This window comes from Chaetomium fimeti (assembly GCF_033439085.1).
Source record: "Chaetomium fimeti strain CBS 168.71 chromosome Unknown B0H64scaffold_7, whole genome shotgun sequence".
NCBI classification, from domain to species: domain Eukaryota; kingdom Fungi; phylum Ascomycota; class Sordariomycetes; order Sordariales; family Chaetomiaceae; genus Chaetomium; species Chaetomium fimeti.
This window is the reverse complement of record NW_026944335.1, coordinates 1,944,649-1,959,476: the sequence shown is the minus strand read 5'-3', so window position 1 is coordinate 1,959,476 and position 14,828 is coordinate 1,944,649. Positions and strand designations below refer to the sequence as shown.

General features: G+C 59.2%; 5 protein-coding genes across 5 annotated transcripts; 3 read left to right on the top strand and 2 right to left on the bottom strand.

The window, feature by feature from the left end:
* Window positions 1-452: 452 nt before the first annotated feature.
* On the bottom strand, window positions 453-1,481 carry B0H64DRAFT_419876 (glycosyl hydrolase family 61-domain-containing protein; the record flags this gene model as incomplete). The annotated part of the gene is made up of 2 exons (XM_062805415.1): window positions 453-713; window positions 870-1,481. The coding sequence occupies 2 exons, from the start codon at window positions 1,479-1,481 to the stop codon at window positions 453-455; spliced, it is 873 nt and encodes a 290-aa protein (XP_062656184.1).
* A 2,914-nt stretch (window positions 1,482-4,395) lies between these two features.
* Window positions 4,396-7,013, top strand: B0H64DRAFT_468011 (YT521-B-like domain-containing protein; the record flags this gene model as incomplete). Its single annotated transcript, XM_062807733.1, has 5 exons — window positions 4,396-4,698; window positions 4,978-6,115; window positions 6,263-6,324; window positions 6,463-6,576; window positions 6,654-7,013. The coding sequence occupies 5 exons, from the start codon at window positions 4,396-4,398 to the stop codon at window positions 7,011-7,013; spliced, it is 1,977 nt and encodes a 658-aa protein (XP_062656183.1).
* Window positions 7,014-7,702: 689 nt separating this feature from the next.
* B0H64DRAFT_377169 (uncharacterized protein) lies at window positions 7,703-8,782 on the top strand (the record flags this gene model as incomplete). The annotated part of the gene is made up of 3 exons (XM_062802518.1): window positions 7,703-8,012; window positions 8,169-8,517; window positions 8,659-8,782. 3 exons carry the CDS (start codon window positions 7,703-7,705, stop codon window positions 8,780-8,782), a joined length of 783 nt encoding a protein of 260 aa, XP_062656182.1.
* Window positions 8,783-8,878: 96 nt separating this feature from the next.
* B0H64DRAFT_407328 (GPI mannosyltransferase 2) lies at window positions 8,879-10,700 on the bottom strand. The gene is made up of 3 exons (XM_062804564.1): window positions 10,161-10,700; window positions 9,374-9,998; window positions 8,879-9,317 (listed from the first exon to the last, which is right to left on the bottom strand). Exons 1-3 carry the CDS (start codon window positions 10,495-10,497, stop codon window positions 8,930-8,932), a joined length of 1,350 nt encoding a protein of 449 aa, XP_062656181.1. The 5' UTR covers window positions 10,498-10,700; the 3' UTR covers window positions 8,879-8,929.
* Window positions 10,701-12,388: 1,688 nt separating this feature from the next.
* B0H64DRAFT_419875 (uncharacterized protein) lies at window positions 12,389-13,875 on the top strand (the record flags this gene model as incomplete). Its single annotated transcript, XM_062805414.1, has 3 exons — window positions 12,389-12,820; window positions 12,878-13,660; window positions 13,783-13,875. The coding sequence occupies 3 exons, from the start codon at window positions 12,389-12,391 to the stop codon at window positions 13,873-13,875; spliced, it is 1,308 nt and encodes a 435-aa protein (XP_062656180.1).
* Window positions 13,876-14,828: the final 953 nt, after the last annotated feature.

Here is a 14,828-nt window from a genome sequence, read left to right as displayed (position 1 = left end):
ACCAGCCGTTTCCGCGATACCTCGCCATTCGGGAATTCACCGTCTGTTTGAATGTAAACAATGTGGCCAGGGCGTCGTAGAGCTAACGAAGTTGGCGAATTAAACACGGGCATTGGTACAGTTCGGATACACAAGTCACATCGGATATCAAAGCCCAAGTAGCAGTTCTCTCGCAGACCAAACGGCCGCATCAAGCTGGATCAATTGGATCACCTAACAACCCCTTTCGCCTCCCACCCGGGAGAAATATCATACACACAAAAAAAGGAGCAAAGCCATATATACAACAATGAAGTGAAACACACACACCAGCCGTCAACATCCTAGCGACAAAAACAATAACCGCGAAGCTGTCAACAGCCGCAAAAGCCTGGTTTCCGCAGCAGCGGGAAGCCTAGAGCCCCCAAAAACACGAAAGCCGTGTTGTAAAGGACGTCTACCAGCGCACCAACTTAGTTCTTCTTGGCGCGGACATCGCGGGCGTGGCGGCGCCTCTTGGCCAGGCCAGGGCAGCGGGTGGGGCTCGGGGCGTTGCCGCCGGCCGAGGTGGTGGTGGAGGGGGTGGGCTCGGGAGTAGAGGGGGCGTCGGTGGCACCGGAGTCGGAGCCGGCGGCGGTGGTGGTGGCAGCAGGCGGGGGAGTAGCGTCGCCGGCGGGGGGAGCGGTGGCGGAGCCCGTCTCGGCGGTGGCGGAGCCGGTGATGGCCGAGGAGGACTGCTCGATGGGCGAGGCGCCGGCGATGAGGGCGGGGCCGGGGATCTCGTACTGCACGGGCGAGGTGTAGATGTTGGCGAGGATGCCGGGCTCGTCAGCGGTGTACAGCGAGGTGCCGACGACGCCCGAGGGCTTGTCGGTGCCGGAGCCGGTCACCTGCAGGTTGAAGCACTGCGGGTAGTTCTGGGCGCCGTTGGCCTGGCCGCCGCTGTGCAGGGCGATGATCTCGTGGCGGAGGACGTAGTTGCCGGGGGCGATGCCGGCCGGGATCTGGACCATCCAGGAGTTGTTGTTGGCAATCAGCTGGTCAGAAGCCCAGAAGCCGGGGGCGTTGGTGCCGTCAATCAGGCCGGCCTCGGCGACCTTGAAGAACTCGAGGCTGGTCTTGTCGACGGTCTCGCAGCCGGCGTCACCGCAGCTGGCGAGGTAGTCGATGACGGGACCGTGGTGGGACTCGGGCCAGGTGTCCCACTGGATGAAGATGGAGTCGCCGGCGGCAACAACGGCGTGGCCACCAGCGTTGGTAGCGGACTTGTGGCAGATGATGTCGCCGTTGGCGAAGGCATCGGGGGCGACAAAACCGTTGTCCGAGTTGCCGGCGGTCCAGCCAACAACCGTTGGCGGGTTCGGGTTGTAGGGGAAGCTGGTAGGGTCGAAGCCCTCGTACGAGACGCCGTTGACGACGATGTTCTTGACATGGCCGTGGGCGGCAACGGACACCGCACCCGCGAGGGCGGAAAGGAGAGTCTTGGAGGTGTAAGAAGGCATCTTCGAAGCTGGTTCGTGGTGATGTGGGAATGAAGCTGTGTAGAGTCGAAAGCTCAGTGGTACCGTCTAGCGGAAAGAATGGGTTGAGTCGTAAAGGACAGGAAAATGAAGTTGAATCTTCAATCAATGAAGTGAATGTATGGAAATAAGAATGAATGGAATGACTTTGCTCGAAGGTCGCTTGCGCCTGGTGAGAACAGAAGTCAGTCTATCGAGGGGCTTGAACCGCTTCTTATATCCCATGAGGGCTCAGAAGGAAGTGCACCCTCGTGGCTCCCCTGAACGGCGATTCTGCCCACTTGGGCGTCAAAGCCCGTCATCCACCGTCATCCACCGGCCGGGCGAGAGAACGTGCACTGGCGGTGATGAAGATAGGGTATCTTGGCTGGCCGGGAGGGAGTCGTTGCGTTTCAGTAAAATTAGCGATGCAGCCGAGGTGGACCACGCACTCGGTTCTTGGAGCGCGGGGGTCATGATAATGCTAGGCAGAGGGGGAGGCCCAGGGCACGCAAGCTACCGACATTGCAAATGGAGAAGCAGACATTGCGTGGTGGCGGCGGCGTCAAGGGAGGGGGGACAAACGGATTCACACCCTGGGGGACCATCCCGGTCGATCTCTGGGCTGAGGGGGAGCCCAAGTGACCGTTGAGGTAGCCCGAGGGACCCGAGAATAAACAGAAACCAGGATCACGGTGGTGGATGTGATGGAGAGGCTAGGGAGAAGATGGGACGCCAAGGTGATCTCATGGTGCCGCCAAGTGGTCTGAGGGATGCGAGCCATGGGTGCCATGGCCTCCGCATGAGCTGGCCAGCGGCAGAAGGCGGGCACAGGCCCATCGGCCAGCAAGATGTGGCATCCCATGTGCAGAAAGCATGAAACATGGTGAGGTTGGTGATGGGTCGAGAGCGGGGACCCTGGTGGTGGTGCGGCTGCGTTGATGCGGGATGGCGGATCCTCAGGGGTTGCGCAGGGGGAGAAAGGGGGGAGCTTATGCAGGAACACAGACTCGCTTGTGTCGTGGAGCTCCACAGAGCGCCCCCCAAATCTTCAGGGCGGGCGCTTGCGTCTTCGACCCACCCACGCCACATTCCGGAAGCGCTTCCATTGCATGGCAACAGGGATTTGTTGGTGTTCTGGTCCGGTCGCCCACGAGGAGTCTCAGCCTTGGCCGAACACCAGCGAAGCTCGGAGACGAATTGGATCTGGGTAGAGATCGAGAGCGGGCCGAGCAGGTCCACCAGCATGACCTGAGACAGCAGTTCGGTTGAAACCGTGCGGTTATTAAACCTGCAGTGTCCCTGACGGGCCTGACCTGACCTGGTACTCGGGTTCGGCCAAAAGGGCACCGAGTGGATGGTTTTATCGTCTGCGGCCGGGTTAAAACCGAATCGAGTCTTGGTGTTTTTGGTGGCGCCGGATTCAATCTGGGTGAAACATCGAAGCGCGCGGCCGCCCACACGCGTGTTGTTTGCCGCTTCCCACCCCAAAGGGCCAAAGCCCAGATCTGGTGTTGCGCTTTTCGCTACCAGGTTCGCAACATCCTGGACAATGCCGCCCAAGATGGATTCCGATGCGGCTCGTCACTGCAGAGTCGCAGCACCAAACGGCAATGCTTGAGAAGCTCCACGCATAAGAGCATCATTAATTTATTCAGGCGCTCAGCCCACGAGATTCATGCCAAATGACGATGGCGATGGCGATGAAGGAGGCATGGCTACCTAAAAGGTTGGATGGTTGAAGTGACTTAATTTGGGACTTGGACATGCGGTGCAGGCTATGCATGATTCGGGCTTTGTCGGTCGAAGCAGACGGGACTTATTCACAGATGACTGTGTCGTGGACAGCCAAGGCTTGTTGTTGAAGCGCGAGAATCTGAGGGTTCTGCCGAAAACGTGTTTGACTCGACTGCTTGGTGGTGTAGGACCCACACCCTGAACCGTCGAAGTGGGAGCTGCCAGGGCACTGCAGGGGCCCTTCCGGGTTCCAGCTTGGATGACCAATCAGCGCTAGCTCCACATCTGAAAATCCAACTTCATCGCGACTTCATCGCGACTTCCCGTGTGTTTAGCGTGCTGTTGATTTGATGTGTTGAGTCGTCACTGCCGTCTTCGTTGGAACCAAGTGGCGAATTCAGATGAAACAGTCTGGTTTCTCAAATCTGAGTGCAGAGCATCTGTGTCGCCATCTTCACTGGTGACGCTCCGCCAGGGTTTGGCGCGACAACGACGGTTGATCTTTGCGTTGCGCTCTGTGCGGCGTTACTGGGGGATGGTCTATTATTTTTACAGTAAGAAGATCTGTGCAACAAAGAGGTAAAGGGGCCAATATTCTTACGATAAACCGGTTCGTGGATGTGGAACAAAAGAGTGTCGCATCTGAGATGCAAGTGGAGGGGCTCACACTCATTTGCAGTGTCCAAATTCGCTGAACATAAACTTCTCATCCGAAAATCGAGTTGCCGGGAACCCGCAGTTTAGGTTATCGTCCCTAGCTATAAAGGTGGCGGCGAGAATCTCCCTCAGAGGAGTTTGCATTCCAAGCACGGCAACAAAACAACACCAAAAAAAAACAAAACAAGAGCAAGAGGAGCAACAAGAACAGCGACATCAACAGCATCAAGAACAACAACACGAAAACAACAATCGTAAAGAAAGCGCTGGATAGGTACCATACCTGTTTGTACAGCTTCATCCGCGGTACCTATGCGAACTCGGACTCTCTCTCAAATATCAGCGCCTACGAACTCAGGATTTCCTTCAAACCTATCCGCCTGCGAACTTAGCATCTTCTCCAAACATCAACGCAATCTGAGGATTCATTTCCCGCCTACTCCGGAGGGTTGAGCAACTAACTTCACTCCAGTCGCCTACTCTAGTCGGTACGCTTGCCATGGTGGGATCTCAGCCTCCCACGATGGGGTTAGATGTTCGCGCCGCCGAGCTCAAGGAGAAACTTCTCAAAAGCCGCGGCCAGGGCCGTGCGAAGGTGGCACAGCTCAAGACCGATGACGCCAACACAACTCCGAATGTAACAACCGGAACTGTACCCAAGGCTCCCTCTCCAGGCCCATCAGTGTCAGAGGGGATGAAGCTTCCGGATGCTACCCCTCGGGAGGCTCCCAAGCCGCCCACACCGCATTCGATTCTGGCCGATGAAAATGATATCGCGGCCCTTATTTCGTCCATCTCGGGATCTGCTGCCATAGAGCCACCGGAGGTGAGCAGCAGTAATCCCCCGAGCGATAATTTGCAAAAGATGCCCGCTGCGCAAGTTGGCACGGCACCAACTGCACCGACTGCACCAATTGCTCCAACGGCACGAACTGCGCCGACTGCGCCGACTTCCGAGACCTATACTGTGCCGACTAAACTTGTTCCGAGGATCTCTATTCCGGGGTCGGAGACCGTGAAATCGCAAAGCAAACAGTCAACCCAACAAGCGACTCGCCCAGTAGCAGAATCGTCGACGAAACAGTCCACCCAAACGTCCCCTCAGCAACCATCCAAACAACCGGACCGAGCGCCCACGGTTTCCACCGAGAACCCTGTTGAGAAAGGCGAGACTACTCGGAAGAATGTTGGCTCGATGGTACCTCCGGCGCCGAGGGCGCCAGCCATGGGAACCGCATGCAAGGTGGCAGGCCGCGAGGATACCAAGAACGACAACAAAGCAGTAGCAAAGACTGCACTCGACCGAGACATCTCCCAGGTGCCCAAAACACTCAGCGTCAACAACCATCAGGAAACGGCCCACGAACGGCATGCCCCAACCTTTACGAAACCACCAACCCGTAGTCGAGCTGACAGTAGGAAATATCCCAAGCCAAGGCACTCCCCTGAGGTGGCCCCGCCTGCTATAGAGCCGGAGAGCCCCCAGGTAACGCCGACCACAGTCGCTAGGGCTGCTCGGGCCGCCGCCAAAGACATGCATACGGACCGCTCTGGAGCAGTCTCATCTGACGATGGCTTTTCCCGCCTACTGGACCAGGTCCCCGATCTCAAAGACTTCCTTGAAATGAGTGACTACTACGATGTGGAGACTCGGACTAGAAAGCTCGACCGGTTTCGGAGAGCAAAGGCACTCGCGGCCGAGAGACTAAGGCTCGAGGAGGAGGAGCGGCAACTCATGAGAGAAGAGGAGCTCGATCTCCAGCGATCGACCGTCGCACGGTTCACAAGCGCGGTATCTAGCGCGGCGTCGGATGGAGAGACTACTAGTCTGCCAACCCCGGTTACCCCAGTGCCTACCAGCAGCATTAGCACTCGCGAGACCAAAGAGGCACCGGGCGCTAACGGTACCAAGCGAGCACGTGAAGAAGATGAGTCCCGGGGCCGCCAAGAGAAGACACCGCGGCTCGAAGGGTCCATAAAGGAGATCGATGAGAGGCCCAGGCCGGACGACAGGCACAGGGAGGACGACCGGCGGGATGCGCGGGACCTCCGCCGCGACTCGCGGTCTCGGCTCGACGACCGCTCATATCAGAGCCCGCCTCCTCGGCGTCGATACCGAGACGAGGACGACTACGATAGTCGTCACCGACACGATAGCCACAAGGACGACAATCGTCGTCATCATCACCATTCAGAGAGCCGTTCAAGATACCCGACTCGTGTTGATTTAGGCGCTAAGGGTGGTCAGTCCTTTTCGTTTTGCCACCACTCTCTTTAGATCTTGTCCAGTTTTAGATACTAGCTTTTGGGGCCTTGGAACTGCGTTGAGCCTGGTGTTTTGCTACCTTTGTTGATGCCTCTTCCCCTGTGCTAATTTAATCATGGACCAGAATCGCGTTTCTTTATCGTCAAGTCGTTCAACCATGAGAATGTGAGGATATGCATGGAAGAGGTACGTGTGCACGCATTGCTCCCCTCTTGTCACCACCCTCCAATTGGCTCTGTTCTTGTTCGTACAGAAAAGGGGGAGGGACAGGGACAGAATGTAGCCTCAACCGGACCACATGCCTGACCACTGACCACGGCACAGAACCTCTGGACGACACAAATCCAAAACGGCGAGATCCTCGCCGAAGCCTTCGCCAAGTGCAAAAACGTCATCCTGTTCTTCTCCATCAACCAGAGCAAAGCGTTCCAGGGCTACGTAAGCAAGCCCAATCCCACCCCCTACCATCTCCACTCCCCATCCAGTCCCCTCCTAACCTTCCCCCCCCCTCCCAGGCACGCATGGCATCCGCCCCGTCGCCGGACACCCCGCGCCCGTCGTTTGTCAAGGGCCTGCACTGGGACACGAGCCACCCGTTCCGGGTGCAGTGGCTCAGCAAGACGGCCGTCCACTTCTTCCGCATCGGCCACCTGAAGAATGCCTGCAACGAGTACCGGCCCGTGCTGGTCGGCAAGGACGGGCAGGAGATCGATGGGGAGTGCGGGCCCAGGCTGCTCGGGGAGATGGAGGAGATCGCGCTGGCGGAGGGGTCTGGTTGGGGTGAGGGTGGTGGTGGTGGTGGTGGTGGTGGTGGTGGGGGTGACTATGCGGCGTGGTCGGAGGGGTATTATTCGAAGAGGCGGGATGGGTATTAGTTTGCAGGGGGGAGGTGTGGTGGGAGGGGAGGGGGGCTGTATGTAGGAGCGTGATGCGTGGTTGTCATGTAAATAGTAGATGCATCCTTAGTATATTGCGGTAAATGCATTCTTCCGAGCCGTGGCGCATGTGTTGTCCCTCTCACTCACTACCTAGGTATCTGCGTTCCCTCATCCACATGCCCGAAAAGACTTGCCGCACCACATCTGTGTCTCACAGACCGAGGGCGGCAACTTGGTAACGCAAGACGGGCTTCAACAATACACTTGCGTTACGTCCGACACCTATCTGTGCAGCGATTGTATACTGGTGACTCCCAACGTAGTGGTCATGATCGGGCCCGTAGCCGACGAGTATACCTATCGGACTATATTTTAACTCGCCGCGCAGTGCAGTGACGATGGTTCGAATTCATAGACGCAGCAGCGGCAACTCGTGTCCGTAGTCTGTTCCTGCTGCCACCAAGAAGCTCAATTAGGTGGTGATGACCCCATTTGCTACGAACACGAAGGTGCTACCGCTCTCCCCCCCATCCGCCCGGGTTCCCCAAGGTACAACCCAAGAGTTCTCGTGTCCAACCTTGACACCCACATCCAAACCCCTCTTCGGTGCCTGCTCAAATCCCAGGAATCGGCCCCCCCATTACTCCCATTTCCAATTTCCACTTTCCAGCCATACCAACGTCAAGATGTGGTGGTGGATCGAAGCCAACCCGGTTATCTGCGCCCTAGGCGTATCGCCTTTCGACACGACCGACCCGGAGAGCAGCACTAGAGGTCTCCGCCCGATACTCACCACCAGCACAGTCCACGAGATGCCCACCACCTTGCCTCTGCCGTCGCCCCCACACGGCGCGCCCATCGAAAACCGCGGCTACGACGCGCGCGTGCTGACCCCCACAGACCGGCTGACATGCGCCCAGCTAGCCTACCTGCTCGTCCGCCAGGCCCTCCCCTCCATGATCATCGCAGGCGCCCTCAACCTAGCCGCGGGCTACGGTAAGCACACCCCTTCAGCTTCTCCCCCCAACTCAACCCCCCTCACCCCCCCCCCCCCTTTATTTATATCTCCTTCCCCCTTATACCCCCTCCCCCCAACTCACAACCCCACAACCCACCAACTAACCCCCTCCCCCCTTTGCCCCCCCGAACCAGGCATATACGCCACCCCGCGCCCGCCCCCGGGCCCTCCCCCGCAGGGCTCCATCCCCCCCTTCCTCTTCACCCCGCCCGTCTCGCTCACCCTCGACGCCGCCTTCACGACGGCCATCCAATCCGTCGTCACCTGGCTGTGCCTGGCCGCGCTGGTCAACATGTCGCTGTCGCGGGGCGAGGTGGCGCCGCACGCGCCCCCGGGGAAGCGATGGCGGGAGCCGCGTGGTGGGGTGGTGCGGTGGTTTTTCATGCTGGATCGGTATAATGCGGTGCGCGGAGGTGGTGGGATGTTTGGGGGGTGTTTGGGTTCGGGGTCTGGTTCTGGTTCTGGTTCTGGTTCTGTGGGCAGGTGGGTGGGGTTTTGGCTTGGGGCGGTGGGGAGGGGGTTGTTGGTTGCTGTGCCGGCGTATGTGGTCATGATTGGGCCGACGATTGGGATCTGTGTGGGGGTTGGGACGAGGTATGAGGGGGATTGGGTGTTTTTGGGCAGGTGGGATGGGATGGTGTTTAAGGCGGTCTATGGCGGGGTGTTGGGCTTGTTGCTGTCGCCGATGCTGGCGTGGATGTGGATGCTCAGGACGGGGTGGATTGTGAACAGGCATGCGGTGGTTTAGGTCAGTAGGTAGGGGAGGGTGATGGTTGGGGTTTCTTGTTCTTTTCTCCCTCTCGAGTAAGCGCACTGCATTGCTCGGATAGCGACGCAATCAGAGTCATGGGTTCAGTTCGGGATTAGATTAGGATTAATGGGTAATATGACACTTCTATGCTGGCGGAAGAAACGACGCGAACAGCGCACCCTGAATCGAAGCGTAGATAACCATGAACATGAGGATGCGGCTGCCCGTTTTGTCCCCGCGGAAGAGAAGCCCGGCGAGCCACCAGTGCCATAACGGATACCCGGAAGAGATCCTGGTGATGATCTGGACGTGGTAGGTCGTCAGGGCGAGCACGGCTAGCAGCACTTGGGCGGCGGCGGTGGACTGGATGAGGGCTGACAGTCGTCCCGACTCAGCGGGCTTGGCAGCGCCGGGAAGAAGCCGACCGCTGAGCGGATCCACTCCGGACTTGACCAGAATCACAAGCATCGGAGCAGCAAGCAGGAATAGCGGGAGGTTGGGCAGCGTCCAGTAGCGGAGGAAGCCAACGTTCCTAAGGAGTCTGATCAGCAGCTGATTCGGCGTGCGGGATATTACGGGTTGCCTTACCAATAGTGCCGCTGCACAAAGGTGAAAATGCTCGGCAGGTATCCCTGGCACCACGGCCTAGGTAGGCCCGCGCCGGATGCGCCGGAGGAAGCACAGAATTGGAGATACGCCGCGGTCTGCGGGCCCAGCGAGCCCGCCGCCACAGCAACTCCACCCACGCCAAGCGCGACCAGCCGACGCAGCGTGTCGGTGGGTTGGCGGGCGAGCGCTGGCAAATGCCGCAGCACCTCCCAGGCGAAGGGTGCGCCGTTGAGGATGCCGTTGCTACGGAAGGCCGTGGCGACGCCGAAGAGCACGCCGGCTGCGACGGTGCAGAGGTCGCGACGTGTCGGGCTGTGCTCGGCACGGCAGCCGAGCGCGAAGAGGAGGTACCCCGAGAAGGAGAGCAGCGCGAAGGAGCTCTCCGAGTAGGGGCCGGACAGAAACAGGCCGGCCGGGGAGAGGACGTGCAGAAGGGCGGCGACTAAAGATAGCGTTTGGTCGCGCCAGACCACCTGGCCCAGGCGGTACAGCACCAGGGCTGAGAGTAGGTGGGCCGTGTTGGCGACGAGAATGCCGGCCAGGGCTTCGGCGACGGGCCCTTCGTCGGCCGCGCGGGCCCCGACGATGCCGATTTGCTCCAGTCCTGGGTGACGATCAGTAACTGGCCTCGGGGATGAGGAAGTCCCGGAAAGCCCGGGCATAGATCTCCCAATGGGATGGGTAATGGAGAAAAAAGGCGCGTGATGAGGCAATCAGCCTCCCGCCATTACTCATGACTGATTGACTGACTGACTGGGCAACTAACCTCGAAGCAGCACCCTCACGACAAAGGGCAGGCCAGCCCCAAATGCCCACTCCTGCTCAAAGAGGTACCCCCTGCGCGCGGCAGTGACATAATAGATGGCGTCCCAGCTGGACAGGCGGGCGATTAGTGTGGCCCCGAGACCGGCCGGCCGCCCGGTCGCGTCGCCATTTGCCCGGCCCTGAAGCAACAGCCCCGCCGAGGTGTCATAGGCGTCACCCACAAGGCTGCTGCCGAGGACGATGGCAAAGAGGAACAGCTTCCAGGCTGCGAAGGAGGCGACGAGCGTGCGGTAGGGATAGGCGTGGTGCTGGGGAGCCTGGTGTTGTTTTTGAGGCATTGTGTGCGGTGGGCGAGTCTGGTCGCTAGGTTGTTTAGAGTTGGTTCATCTGATGTCGAGATTTAACGCATTGTAACCTTCGGGACGGATGATTGGCCGCTGATGCTAAAATTGAATCTGAGGCATGTGGTTTGTTGCTGTGCCTGTTCTCAGATGGTTTCATGTTTCATGCCAGGTGTTGTTGGTTGGATTTGGTGGTTTGGGCTTGGCGGCGGGTGGATGCGACCCCTGTGGCCCCCACCAGTGACGCTTTTCGGGCTGCTTCGCCGACCGCGGCAACCAACATGGAATTCCAACGGACGGGGATTCCGATTGCCGGTTCTCATGACGCACAACTGCGCAAAAGCGGCACGCGATGCAACATACATACCGTGGACTGCCGAACTCCATGCAGACGGCTCTCTCAGCCGCTGAGTCGCAGCGGCGAAGCGCAACATCTGACTAGATTTGAAGCCCTAGGTCCCTAACCCTGTGTCGCACAGTTGACCATCACGGCCTTGTCGATATTGCGGGATTAGAGTTAGGCTTTTTTCTACAAGGCATGGGTGGCCATGGTTCACGACCATCGGGATTCGAGAGCACCACTTCGTAGACCCCGTCTGCTGGCGGCGGGATGGCACGGAGCGGTCGTTCGACAACCCCCGACTCTTGACCCGGCGAATAACTAGTCAACTTGACATTGAGCACAAATTTGGAGCCCTCCGAGTTTGCCGGGGCAGGGAAATACCGGAGCGCGCGGTCGCCGAAACCAGGCACCTTTTTGGGGAGGACAGGGAGAGATCAATGACGAACTCATCCCGCCAGCTCTTTGTGCGGCTGTTGCCTTGCACGGCAGAAACCCGAAAACAGGGGAAAGGGTTTCGACAGTCCCGTCTTGCAGAAACGTTCCTGGCCTCGGAAAGCGGCCCATCACTTGGCCGAATATGCCCCGTTTCTCGGCCGCCGTTGTGCTCGGAAGGAAGCCGGGTGCCCATTCGGTTGGCTGGTTTGAGTCGATGCTAACGAGGCTAACTACCAGGTACCACGCTGCCATCTCCCGACGACCCGATCTTGTGTAGCCACGGTAGCCCATCGCTTTTTTCAGTTCGTCTTTGCTGTCGGGATTGGGAACCTACTTTAGGTAGAGTGGAAAGTGGAAACCAGTGACATCGGCCGAGGGCTGCCCGCCTGATTTTGGCGAGCTCGAGGCGAGGTCACAGCTGCTCCTTCCCAGCTTTCAGGGTCTCGACCCACAGATCCCCACCATCCATCTCGGAGTTCATAAACCAACCGCCCCCGCCGCGCCGACCCAGTTAGGACTGGCGTCAGCCGAGAAAAGAGGTAATCATATGGAAAGTACCAATTATCCCTTTCGGAACGCCTCCTTTCCCCCCTACCTAACCGCTCGGTTCAACATACCGCTCCAAGTCGACAGTTCCTTTGTTTCTCGACACTTTTTTTTCCTTCGAGGAGATCGTATACGTCACATTTTCGAAACCTTCCCTTCCGACGGGCCGAAGGGTTACCAATTCAACCGCGACAGGGCCGCATTGTGTTTGAGTGAGAGCTGAAGTCGGGTCCGCCCGCCATTGGCGCCGGATTGAGTCCGCCCGCGCAACTGCGACTCCTCAACTTGCAATTCATAAATCCATGGAAATTCCTGGAGTCACCGGGTATTGCAACTGCGACAGCGTCTTACGCCATTGCCATTGAATGTTGTAATACAGTTGCAGGCGGTGCTTCAAGTGGCGGTTACACGAGCCCGGAGCTTCGCCCAGGCTCACGCGACCATTCCATTGATCGAGGATCCCCAGCGAGGCCGGTCCTTTGCATCTCACCACCCATCCGGCTACACCTTATCTTTATTTGTTTCCTCTTCTTCGCAAGGCTCAGGCGCTAGCCTCCGACTACCATGTTCCTCCATTCGGGAGCAAGTCTCCACGGCCACGAATACTCGAACCGCCCTCCCTCCAACATCCAATCCCCCGCCCACCTTCGAGGGCCGCTGCTACGTTCTACCTTCTCGCCACCGAAACAACGCGCGCGCGCTTCCACCGACGGTGCGCCGGCGCCTGCCCTTCGACAACGACCGGTCTCTGATTACATTCCGCGCCAACCCTCACCTGTTGTCCGCTTTCGAGACCCGCAGGACGACCCGCCGCCGACCCCCTCGACGCATGACGAGTCGATCTCCGAGTCCGAACTTAGCGATGTGGCGCCCTCGATCGACGGCGCCCTGCTTGCCCGCTCTGCGCGCTACCGGCGGCCGCGCCGAGCCCGGCGCATGAGTACCACGTACTACCTGGGATACCCCACACCGAGGATCATTGGGAAAACGAAAGTTGTGCAGAAGCTTTTCCTACCTAGGCTGCTCTTGCAACTCCAAAAGGTGTCGTCGGAGGGCAGGTCAAAACCGGTGCTCGAGGTATTCCCAGCTTCGCGGATCGCCGGGCCTGTGGTGGCGCCCCGGTTGGCCGGGCGATTCCCCGGCATCTTTGGTGTCAAGCGCCATCTTGGATACGACGACATTGTGCTGGTGCGGAGGGACGATGGCGAGGCTAGTTCTGACGGCGTGGAGGGGGAGAATGAGGAGAGTTTGGAGGGAAGGAATCTGCTGGCAGTTTACAGCCCACTACGCCACTCGGAGGAGGCCGAGATCGTGCTGGACGACGGATCTGTCTGGGTGGCCAAACCTCTTCCCAGTGGGTCTTTCGACTTTGTGCACACCGATGCCGATGGCAAGAGCACGACGGTGCGGTGGGCGCGCAGAAACACGGTTGCTGGTACTCCAACAACCACAGACACGTCCAGTTCATCCCTCGCACCCCAGACGCGATACACATTTAGCATCATTAACCCCCTAACGCGGCGCCATCCGGTCATGGCGACACTAACCCCCTCCACTCTCGACGTCCAAGATACCTACATCTCCGTTTCCCCCTCCCACGCCCGGCACCCACCCATCACTCGCGTCGGCCGCTCTCAGTCCGTAACGACCCCTCCATCATTCGTCCGGGCAGCAGCGCCCTACTCCCCGTCCAAACTCTCTTCGACAGCCTCCACCAGCGACGGCGAGAACGACTCGGCAATCTGCATCCCGCCATCGCCCGACCCCGAGTCACAGCGCACGACCCACCAAGTAGACGACGCAACTAAGACCCTCATCTCGGTCACCGCCCTCTGGGTTTGCCTCCGGCCAGGCTGGTCCCAGAGCAACTCCTCCGCTTCATCCACCGCGCCCACCAACCCCGAGTCCACAACCTCCCCATCCCCAGCCCTCCCGACCTACCACCGCGGCCGCGGCAGGCGCAACACCTGGACCACCCGCTCCTCAACCTCCGACGCGCCCCGCCCCGCCGACCTCCCCCCAATAGTCGGGAACAATTCACCCCGCAATAGCGTAAGCGCAAACGCAAGCCCCTTCAAAACCAAGCGCTACTCCATGCCCGACACCGGCAGCAACAGCAACAACACCGCCCACCACAACCCGACCCTCGCCTCCCCCACCCCGACACCGCCACCACCGCTAGCGTCTTACACCTCGCGCAGTCCGACCCCGACCTCGACGCCCACGCCGTCCATCGCGGGGGATGTACCGCAAGCGCGCCCGCGGCGTGCGACGAGCACGGGCGCGGCGTATATGCAGCGCCGGCTGTTGGTGTCGGCGTCGTCGGCGTCGTCGTTTGTGGGTGCTTCTCCGAATCATAATCCCGGCGGGCAGGATGCGGTTGTGGGTGAGGCTGTGGTGGCGGATGTAGATGTGGATGGGGAGGCTGTGAAGGTCCCGGAGGCTGCGAAGAGGAGTCAGGGGTTGGTGGGGAATATTGGGGTCAGTGGAGGGAACGTGGATGTGGGCCTACCTACTTCTGCTGCTGTTGCTGCTGCTAAGAAAGATACGCCCCATGGTGGCAGTGGTGGTGGTGGTGGTGGTGGTGGTGGTGGTGGTGGTGATGGTGGCCGGGTGAGAAAGGGCTTGCGCTCGCGGCTGGCGAGGTGGTGTCATAAACTTGGGGCTTCATCCTCCTCGTCGGCGGCGGCCCGCTAGGAGCGGGGGGCGGGTGGCGTGTGGTTTTGCTGTTGAGATTGCATATCATGTACCTCTGTGCGACGGTGCTTGAAGGGTTGAGCGATCGCAATGGCACCCGAGTTTGGCTAAGGTGATGTGCGATGATGCGCTGCGCTGTGTTGGATAGCCGTGGATGGGTGTGATGCGCGAGGCAAGATTGTGTATCTTCTTGGCATAGACGCTATCTCTTGTTGTTGGGACGGAATTCAGGCTATGCAGTATGCAAGACAGAAACCATCATCATTCCAATCATCATTTCTATCTCGTTCGATTTCCCATGTTGATC